At 39.6% G+C, this 11,617-nt stretch overlaps 1 protein-coding gene across 14 annotated transcripts in view; it reads right to left on the bottom strand.

Moving 5' to 3' along the window:
* Window positions 1-7,738: 7,738 nt before the first annotated feature.
* The window catches only part of BBX (BBX high mobility group box domain containing), a 137,363-nt gene continuing 133,484 nt past the window's right edge, over window positions 7,739-11,617 (bottom strand). For all 14 annotated transcript variants that reach the window (XM_085072764.1, XM_085072693.1, XM_085072653.1 and 11 more), the window contains one exon: window positions 7,739-10,755. In XM_085072764.1, the coding sequence (XP_084928890.1) occupies window positions 10,668-10,755 (88 nt within the window). In that variant the 3' untranslated portion in view covers window positions 7,739-10,667. The remainder of the gene's footprint in view (window positions 10,756-11,617) is intronic.

The following is an 11,617-nucleotide window of genomic DNA, read 5'->3' as shown; positions in this document are numbered from 1 at the left end:
AGAGAGAAAGGCAAGATGACTGAAAAGCAAGGTGAAAGATTTGCAAGTGAAACTTGATGCTTCCAACTTCATGCAACATAAACAAAACCATCCAAGGAAGAGATCTGTCTCTACCAAATGTAAAGCATTTTCAGTGGGACAGCAGATTTGACAAAAGTGACAAAACCTAACCAGTTATTATTTTTAAACATCTTTTATGCTGTTTATATCCCTTGTATCTTGATGAAAATTAATTTGCAGTGGCTGAGATTTGTGGAATGGTGGGTTAATGCTGTATACAGATACACATTCCAGGCATGCCACCACATCCTCCCACATGCATTGTAAAGTGTGACAGGCCAGTGCTGCCAAGGGACTCCCATCTAGGTCTGAAGCAACTCACAGCATCTAAAAAACTACATTTCCCATTTTATATTTATCAGAAGATTGTTGAAATAGACGTATTTGTGGTTTTGTTATTCGAAAGTACTAAAAAGTGCTCATCTTGCAAAGCATGCTGAGTATTTTCTGAGTAGCCTAAAAGCCCACAGATTCCTATTTAAGAATACATTTTTATCTCATCATTAAAGAGGCTTTTAAATCCCTGCTGACAACCCTTGGCCATCAACTAGAGAACAACAGTGCCAAGGTGGAACAGCACACATCTATTTTTTTGTCCAGGGTCTTTAAACTAGTTGTAGATTAACAGAATCCATGACTATGAAACTACTGGTTTTATATTGACTGTTGCGTATTATGGTGTTTTCAAGGTTCTCACCCGTGAAACATGTATCATGAGTAAAACCCTCATAAATTAGTAATTTCAAAAATGCAACCCTTCATCCCTAAGAGATTCCCCTGCTGGCATGGATTTCTGCATGAGAAGTAAGCAGTTATGTTCACTTTGAAAGATCCCAGAGCTCAATTAACTATGTCCTAACCATGGTACACTACAGACAATTACTAGCAAAGATGTTTGGAAAAAATTATGTGCCAAGATTGAACAATCATAGAGCAAATGCTTCCTTCCATTACTTTCCAGCATAAAACTATGCCTTTTGCCAGCCAAGCACAGTGAATTTTCTTAAGACAGCAGAAAGAATTTTCTTAATTACTGATTACAATAATGATGAACACTTGGTATTATTTATGATGTACTTGCAGGGAAGCACTCGTTACAAGCACTTACACCATGTGCCAAATACATCTGTCATCTGGGAGTGAATGGGATGGTTTGGAACTGCATCACCCCTTAAGCAGCTCACACATTACTTCTAACTGAAAAGTTATTGCTACAGTCACTGAAGCAAAACACAGCATCCATTCCAAGCCACAGACTTGAACTGCAATTTCTGCTTTTTTTTTAGACTGGTTGGCAAACCTTGCTCTTGAAATTGGAACCTCTTGAAAACAATGAATTGTCCATCTGCTGTGATGGTAATTTCCCTGCCACCTTACTTCCGTTAGAAAACACTGACTTCAAAACAAAAGGAAACACAGCCTTGTTACCACAACCTGTCAATCTCTGTACCGCCTACTGACACCTGGAAGCTCATGCAGGTCCAACTTCACCACTGAGTTCCCAGCTGGGTTTGTTTCATTTTGTACTACAAAAATCTATCTGAGCAGCTGCAGGCAAGAAGAGATCCCACACAAAGCTGTTGAGGCACTGACAAACTTTGTCATCCTGAAGAGGAGAGGCTGGGAGCTAAAGAACCTCCCCCTGCCAGAGCCTGGCTTCACAACAAACACCACAGCTGGGAGTCCAAACCAGATGAACCATTTCAGAATGCACCAGGGAACCGTCTGTCTGTCAGAGAGAGATGTGCAATGAATTTGCTTCAAATGGCATCACTCTGACCAATGCTAATGGCAGGGCGTGCTGCAGGCTGCCTGAATCAATGACATTGGCTTTGCAAGACTGAAAACACACGAACCCCAGAGCCATTACAAAAGCCACTACTCTTGGACACTGACACCAAAACCAAATATCCTAAATTACTGACAGATTGGGACCAATTTCCAAATTCTCCTTAACTCCTAGCAACAGCACAGTGTTTTAATAACCCAGTGGTGCTGATCAGGTATTAAGAGAATGCACCCTTGGAAGGAAGGGAACAGATGCTCAGATTGGTCTGCTCTGCCTGGGAAGCCTTTGGTGGGCCATATATGGAACTTGTACCCCAAAGCTGTATTCCAAAAACTTCTTTTGGATTGGAAGGACACCTCCTGGGAGTTCAGGTTTTCTCTTTCCCCACCTTTTTGTTTTCTTAAATTGGAAGTTGTTTGATGGCAACATCTGCCTTCTCTTAATGTGCCACAGTGCTAACTAAGCCTGTCATTCTGACTCAACTGGTTTGATTTTTTAGTGTATTTCAATTAGTTCCTCTTGTTTCAGGGGGTGACGAATAAGCTAAAGTGCTGCTCTATATGGAATACGTTTTGTATTTTGTACTTTATATAGGCTGGATTTTCAACTGGAGTTTCAGCTGGGCTTGCTGCATCTACACTGTGGGCCAGTGAGTGCACTTTTGCTGAACATCTAATGATTCCCCTATCAGAAAACAACCAACAAAGCCTCGATGAAAGTTCAAGTATATTTTAAATACAACTGTATTAACGCTCAGTTTCTTACTGCTGCTGTGCCAAGAACAGTCCACAAAAAAGAATCTGACACTGGATAGAAGGTAGATGTTGTATCTTATAGGTTTTATTTCAGAAAACAAAACAAAACAGGACTTTGCAGCAAAGACAGGAATGCATCTTGTATTTTGTTACAAAGTGCTAGTGTCCTACCAGAGAATCGAGAGCCCCAGGAGCCATGTATAGCATGGCTACTGTATACCCAAGTATACTGTGTGTCTCACTCCATGTTGGCACACTGTAGGAAAAAAAAGTCTCTCTGAAAGCAGGGTTAGCTGTGCATTAAAAATCTCTGGGATGAACAATGAAAGGGAACCAACACATGGTATTGAGGGGAGAACAGCAGCGTCTAGCAAAGCATGGTGCTTAAGTAGGATGCGTTTCCACGCTGTGCTCTTCCAGAAGTGTTAGTGGAAATCTACCTTACCTGACAGTTAAGAGTCAGTGTAATGCCATGCAGCTGCAAAAAGCAACCTGAGCGAGAGCTGGGTCACAGATCTGGTAAACCAGATCTAGATGCACTGAGAATTAGCTGAATTCAGCAGGTCTTTAGTTGGAAGAACAAAATGAGAGCAGAAGAGAAAAGATGGGACTTCAAAGAATGAAGATGACTGTTCTAAGGTAATTCAGTAATAAAAAAAATGAATAGTGACTTCAAGGTCCCTGACTGGGCATCTGATACTGATTGAACATATATTTCTTAAAATTTCTTCCCATTCTTTTTGCTCACTGAATCAGAGTGTTCCTTCCCCTTCCCCATGACCTTTACATGGCCTTTAAGGCTGAAGCTTTTCCATTCCTGGTGTTTCTTTGCAGAGACACTGACGCATACCCAGTAAAGGCAGTGCAAGATTGCATACATTTCTTCTTTCCTGAGTAAATGGCATAGTTAAAAAAAAGCCACAAACCTAATGGTTTCCCTTCTGCTGCTTTTGACTCAGAGACAGGAGATCTGCTCCCACGTGAGCAGTGTCTACTGGCTTCATGAAGTCTGTTCTGGGGTCTTCTGTGATCCAAAAAATACACTGCGATCAAGAAGGTTTCAGGCATCCAAGGACAGAAAAAGAGAAGACCCCCAACAGTCTAATTTTCAAGCCCCAAGAGAGTAAAATATATGGGCAGAACAGAGTCCTGGTTCAAACAAGTTTCCAAAGTAGTGGGAACCTACTACCTTTAAGTTTAAACATTGATGTCACTTGCTACTTATTTGTAAAAGAGAAACCATTTCTGAGTAAGTTCTCTTATGCCCAAAGACTGAAATACATAGCAAGGACTTCTTCACGTGGGATGACTTCTCTTTTATCTTTGTGGACTATAAACAAGCTTCCCAATTGTGCAAAGAAGACATAATCCAAAACATGAAGTAGATACCTAGAAAGCTCAGAAGAAAAGGCAAACTTTTCTCCCAAAGCTTAACTGCACTGAATCCTGGCTCTCTCTGTCCCACAGTCTCCCGCTTCATGCGATGGAAGTCCAAAGAATTCTGGGGCACTTCAACAGATCTGTGGATCTTCTAAACAATGTCAACAGTGCTGAACCGGGCTCGGAAGTTTTAAAAAATAAAATGGAAACTCCCCGTATAGACACGTGCAAGCAAGAACAATCGGGCAGAAGTTCTTTGCAATAAAAGTGACATCTTCACAGTCATTTGTGGAAGCTGAGTGGATGATCTGACAGAAAACTACAGCTTACAGTTCTGAGGAGGGCAAAGCAGCAAGGATCCATCTCTGGGTTTTGGCATCTTCCGTTTTCAGGAGAAAAAGAGCTTGTTTAAATAGAAAAAAACCCAACAAGTTCATACTGTAGCTAAAATCAAATTCTGCAAGTACTGCTAACTCAGCCATATGTTAAAGTAAACAATCACTTGATGGTAAAGCAGGTGAAGTATCAAAGAAGCTCCATTTGAATAGTATTTATTTGCAATCATTAGTTTGAAACGGGAAACTGTTTACAGGCACACGCTAGATAACCAAAATAGAATGAACATAAAGAAATCTATTTAAAGGTCCTTATCAAATATTTCAAATATTTTATTAAATATTTTATTCAGTTTCATTATCACAGTTTAATGTACTTTAGCATGTTATACACATGACTTAACATGTGCACTCAAAAATATCAAATTAGAGGTTTTTGAATAAAGTATGACATTCTATAAATGTGCTTATTGACTTAACTACACACAACTAAGAAGGCAGTAGCTCTGTTATACCATTGATGGAGATGAACTATTGTAAGGCATGTTTACACCAAACTTCAGAGAGAAAAAACCAAATACTATGTCAAAATTCAGTGGAAATACATGTGAGAATAGAAGTTGAAGGATTGGGCTCCAAGAAGAAAGATCATAGCAAATCAGCTGTGTTAAAACTGTCAACAGATACTGGTTATTAAAAGCAAGCACTGCTGAGAAAGGTTTTCGTAGCATCCAGGTCAGCAGGATCTGTGGTTTTTTCGGGTGTGGTTTTTGAAACTCACACCTTATGGTGTGTAATGTGAAGGAAAGATACCAAAATCTAGCAAGAAAGTTGGAAAACTGTAATCTGAGACACTGCAAGTTGTTTTATGGCCGAACATGGGAACACTTCAGAGTACATGCTGGAGTCACTGCACTCTGATGTGTCTATGTTTGTATACATATACACATGTGCAGACATGGGCACGTGTGCCTCTCCTGCTTCTGTCGCCCTCAAAGACCCAACCACTGATTAGAGTACAGCAGCACTGAGGGGCAAACAAGGTGTCAGCTGTGGAGGTGAAAAGAGCAAACCATTACATTTGGGAGCCTGGTTAGTTACCCTGAACAGATGTGGGTTTTCCAGTAGAGTACAGTGCAGGTCTGCAGGTATGTGTTAACAGCCAAGACCCAGAAACTACAATATCATTTTTGGAAGAACTCAGCAAATGTTAAGCTATTTGCAGTCGCTTTTAGAATTCCACCTCAATGAAGACCCTAGGTCACGATGATGTGCCTCCCCCAGGAACATCACACAAGCCCAAGCTGAACTCCAAGAGCATAGTGGTCCATGATCGGGGCTCCCACACTGTCACACAGCAATGCTGCCCCTTAAGGAAGGAGCGTTTCCAGCCTAAGCTTAGGTGTGTTGCTGAGTGGAGATCTCATGTCAAGTCCTCCTAGATTTCTGCCATAAAAGAATTAGTGGGGGAATATAAAATATACCTCCATCTCATAAACTTCTTCAAAGTTGTCAATTCAGTATAAAATACTGAGTATATATAAATGACTATAGTAGTACTTCGGTGAGAGCAATAAACCTCACTGTGCCTTTTTCTTGGGGAATTCAGGGGAGGAGGCAAGTAACGCTTTCACAGCCTAAACATATACTTGTTCATGGCACTCAGTGTCCTGAAGTGCCTCAGCATCCTGGTAGCTGTAGTTGACAGTTCAGAAATATGTACAAGGTAAGGAGAATGCCATGAATACTGAAAAACATGGCAAAGATACCTAGGAGCTCTACAATCTATCAAACAAGCACAGCAAACAAACAGCATCTAATGGATAGCGTAGGGTATACAACACACAAGTTGCACAGTTATGTTTCCGTGCAAAATCAGGACTGCAAACGTAAACTCCAGAATAAGTTTCAAGAGCAGCATGTGGCTTACTCGACACCTCTGGAAACATCAGAAGTCCACCACCCCACGAGCACTGCATCTTCTGCTGTTACAGAAACTGATCTCACTGAACCAAGCAGAGCTAGTGGGCACACGTCCTGCAACCCATATGACTGTGGAAGAGGTTAAACAAAAATGCTGCAGCAACATAGTTTGGCTACCACTGTATATTCAGCCTTTACGATGTCTGTGCTATATAAATGTTGCTCTTGGAAAATAAAGCACACAGTGATATACAAATGGTATCAATGGCCAAAAAGATTACATGATCAAGCCTGAAAGCAAATGGAAGTTAACAAAAGTAGTCTTTTAGGAGAGGTAGCCATATTAGACTCAGCATTCAAAAAAAAAGGGAGTGCACTCAAAAGGGTCAACATACATTATAGTGTCTTGTAGACCCATCATGTTTCTGGTTTTCCTACATCATTTTTTTGCAGAACGTACACACCCAGGCACACACACATGTGCACACACACACACACACACACACTCACTTACACACATATATATATACACACATCTAAATTCTAATTCCCCTTTGTTGCCATAATGTTGCCATACTAAGAATAAAGGACAGCTTTCCTTTCATGCTCTCTTAGCTGTCCCACGTCTATAACTTGCCTTCAGTCGGTTCAGTATCTGTACAGTAGCTAAACAGGCAGTGGAAATTAAAACGGCTTCAATCTAATATCCTGTTGCAAAAGACAGCATCCAAACTATAAGGCATTCCCATGTACTGATGTGACTTACAACTCTCTACTTGATACAAACTGCAGAATGCTCTTCAGCCTTGTGCTACAAAAGCAGCTTTCACCCAAATAATAAAGACCAAAGATGGAATTTAAACACCACAAATCCACACACTTCTACCATCCCTTTTCTTGTGCCCCTTTTCCAACAACGCTTATCACTTTAATTTCAAAAGTCATGCACCAATGCTATAAAATAGAAACCCAAACTACCAAGAAGTCTCTTGCTCATGACTTTGGGATATTTGTATTAGTATAAAAGAGCATTCAATCATCTTAAATAAATATATTCTTTTCTGAAATCACAGCACATTCAAGGGGTAGTTACTGCCATAAGCAGAGAACTAAGTAATCTCCATAGATGTTTTCAGAATCATTTAGTCAGAAAAGACCTGTAAGATCATGGAGTTTTGATTGATTTGGTCTAATACCTGGAAAATAGCCTACTATAGGGATAAGAATCTGCATCTCAAATGTTCTGCAGAACATTTTTCCCATATTTGTATACAGTACTAGAACAATTAAGAAGACATTACAGTAATTTTCTCCCAGCTGCTTAGATCTGTAGCTTCAGCTACAACCATGCATTTTGCATACCTCAGAACTACGAAATATCGAAGGTGACTAAATAAATAAAAGCCAAGGAAAACTGGGACAGTACTGCATTTTACACTTGAGACAAGATTCCCCCCTCCCATGGATAAGTCACAGAGGACAACTACAGTAAATGCTTGTCTTTTTTTTAAAGAAAGATTTATACACAGGTTCAGATCCAGAAAATAATGTGAAATGCATAAATATTGATAGCTTTAGCTAAGTTAAAATGGGTTCAGTAAAGTATGATACAACATATTCAGAATAAACAAAGCAGAAAAGCATCATATTTTGGTTTGCTTGAGATATACATAAGGTGCAACAATTTCTTTTCTAGAGGCATTCGTGGACAACGTGTTAACAGGTAACAGTGTTTGCTGGTATACTGAAGTACACACAATAGCAGTAAGATTTTCCAAAATGAAAGCAGCTGAAATTAATAAAAATGAAAACAAAACAAACAAGGAAAAAACCCAACCCCAATACAGTAAGATATTGGTCTGAAGTTTTTGTTGTGCTAACAGACTTTGTTACCTGAAAATACTGATACCCCTTCTAGTAGATTCAGGGAAAATTCTAGCTACTCAAATCAAGACATCACTCAGAGAACCAACAAAGGCAAATGCCTAGTGAACTATAAAGCTTTGCAGGATTTCTGCTACTCTCAGTGCCTAATCGCTTAAAAATTAAGCATATCTACAAAAAGGTTTATAAGTATCTGAAAACAGTCATATCCAGTAAACTGACCCAACCCTACCCCCTCTCTAAGGGAAAGTCAAGGAAAAGCAGATCAAGTAAGATATTAATTCATATAGAAAAAAGTAATTTTCTGTTTCTTTTAAAAAAGGTACCATTAATATACAGAAATATCTCCAGGAACAATATTGAAATTTAAATTGAGGAAGGATGGGGTGCTTTGACAAAAATATATCTACTCTAAAGGTTTCTAGAGAAATAAGTTAGTACCATTGTCAACGTGAACGGCCTGCACTGTAACATATTTGGATTTCAGCTAATTATAAAGTGGTCCAAAACTCCAACAGCCACCCTGCTGTGACCCACAAGTTTTAAGTCTTTTAAGTTTTTCCTGTCTTGTTAAAATAACTTATAAAACTTTAATAAAATCTTATTTAAAATACCACCATAGGCTGCAATGGCATTCTAGGGGGCTCTTAGACATTTATTCACCTGAATTTTTTAAAAAAGCCTTTTCAGTGACTCATTGGTTTGCAAATTTTGTTGTTCTTCTGTTGTTCCCTTCTTTCAACACATGCATCCTCGACGGTGCTGTTTCAGTGACACTTCCCCAGCTATCTGGCTTTTGTCAGACCTTTAATCCTTTCTTAAAACTCATGTGGTACATTGTATATTGTTTCCTGACACTGAATCAGAGACTTTCACTTAACTACAACAATGAAAGGCTAAACCTAGCAAGCATTAATAGAGTTACTGTCCATATGGCTATTACATCAAATTAGTTACAAAATAACCCCCAAACACATTATCAATTCAGTCAAGTATAAATAAGAATGCCTGATAGAATGATGTAAACTCGCATCATTTAAAGACTTAATTCAAAGAACTTCAAACTCAATCTAATACTATCAAAAGTTCAGCCGGTATGACGAAGACTAATAGAAAATTATTGCTGGAGTCCAATTTGGTAAATTGTTGTGCTACAATGCAAAAAGTAGGGAAACATCTTGTGCTATAGAAGAAGTACCCTGTTGAATTTGTAGCTTTAGATCAATTACTAGTGATCATTTTGCATCTATTGGTAGGAATCAATGCTTAGTTATACAATAGTGTAAGTCAAGATAGTGAAGATAACAGGCCAAGTGATACACTTGGCCTGCTTTTGGGATGTATTTATGAGAGCAAAACACAAAAATTCAACACAAGCAGAGACAGAAACTGGCAGATGGATCTGTTTGGTAGTCTGAATTCAGTCAAACACTACTCTTCAGCTGTAGTTTAACTGTATATAGCTTTCCACTTTACCAATGCAAACTGTAATTGACCCTTTATGCAAACTCTGAAGCTGATTTGGACTGTGCATAGTAACTACAACAATGCCAGTGTCTGTAAAATGTAAAAGGTATGTGTATTGGTGTACACTATATCGAAAAGTCATGGTTTTAAGTTTTTCAGAACTGTGAAATAATACTAAGGTCACTTTTGAAAAACGCATTTGCAGTACTTTTTGTTTACAGGAAAGTTTAACCAAGCTGCTCAGATATCTATGCAAAAATAAAGGAACCCTCCAAGGCATGAAAGACAAGTCAATTATCTGCAGTATTTTCTTTTCCATACACCACTCCTTTTTCTAATGCACATCATCCTGGTTATTCAAAGCTAAATTAAAAAGAAACAAACCCAAACGTAGCCTGTCAGAACTTTTCCCAGTAAACTCTACCACTCCGGTGGCAAATATAAAAGTGCAGAACATCTGGACCACGTGGCTGCCCAAACACCGCTAACAATGGTACATCTGTCCAGGCTGCCTTGAGTTCTCTGGAACAGGTTTTAGATTCATTCTACAATATAAACGTAGGCATAACCTATTAATATAAACCATCTTAGAACTTAAATCTTCATGTACAAAAATGACTAAGAATATCTAATAGTAACTAGTGCAGTGCGTCAGTGTTTTTGTTGTTTTTTTTTTTTCATTTTCATTTAGAATAACTAGGTATTATATGAAACTAGTTGTTGTACTCTCTGGTTGGTAAAAGAGATGCTGTGTGAGCTAACAGTAGAGGCAGCCTTTTTCACACCAACCACCTGTTTACTGTTTAAAAGCCTTCAATAGAAAGCAAGCTCTGGGATCATTCCACTCCATTTCAGCTCATTAATAGACAGTATCACCCTCCTACATACTGGGTTCCAATTTGAGGACCTGGCCCAAGTTGCTAACGTCTGGCTTCCAGTGAATTCTGGGCCACTCAGAGCAATAAGCACTTTATTGCAGTCTCTAGTTCCATCACATGGACTGACTAGCTTCCCTTGGTAAAGACAAGGCTAGGATATTAGGTAAAGCACAATGTTTTACAATAAAGTGGAGCTTCACTGGTCAGCGCAGGAAATAAGCACTGGAGCCTGAGACATTTCATTTGGCTGTCCATCATGTGGGAGAGGTGTGGCCCTCTGACTTCTGCAAAAGAAGAAAAGAAAAGCCACCCATCAGTACTTGGAGCACGGGAGGTGCTGTTATCAGACCAGAGAGGACAGGAAGCAGCAGCTGTATGGTTGAACACCAGTACGGTAACTCCTCGCTGCTGCAGGTGCTCGCTGCGGTTACAGGTGCTTTCGGAGGTGCCCCTGCAACAGCAACACAGTATCTGAGGACAACCTACATCACAATGCAAAGGCAGGAAAAACCAAGATGTGATGGTATTTGACTACACAAAGCAAAATGCACAGAGTAAGGGTAAGTTAAGAGCGCACCAGTGCTGTCACTCATTTTGCAAGGGAGCTGCTGCAGCCCTCAGAAGCAGAGCACACAGCATGTGTGGCAAAAGAAGGTAAATGCATAGAGGCACAAACCATGTTAGTGTGAGTCAACAGCCAGCTTTTAAGCAACATGGAAATATACTCATCAGCAGACTTGCATATTGGGATTCCTCCAAGTTACATGACTTATCACTACATCAGCCTAGCATATATTTTTCATACCTACAGCAGTGTTAATTTACAAATGATCCCCTGGCAAAGCATATCATAAAAATAAACTGTGCCACAATTATGTGCTGGCAATCAAAATCAGTCATGGTACCAAATGGACTTGGGAGAGCTCCTTTGCAGCTTGCCTTTTAAAATACATACACAAAGCATGTCACTGCCTGTTATTTACTCTCACAAGTGAGGTTCTATTTTCGTTACAGTATTTGTCATTTGTAGCAATGAAAATCTGGGGTCCACTTCTTATCTACACCAGGGCCACTTTACCTCACTCTGGCCCAGCTAAGACGCCAGCAGAAACCCCCGCAGAGGTACCCACATGCTTCACACAACTG

Source organism: Lichenostomus cassidix, chromosome 1, assembly GCF_008360975.1.
Source record: "Lichenostomus cassidix isolate B80296 chromosome 1, HeHo_3.0, whole genome shotgun sequence".
In the NCBI taxonomy this organism is placed as follows: Eukaryota; Metazoa; Chordata; class Aves; order Passeriformes; family Meliphagidae; genus Lichenostomus; species Lichenostomus cassidix.
The sequence above is the reverse complement of the archived record's forward strand: the minus strand, read 5'-3'. Positions and strand labels throughout refer to the sequence as shown.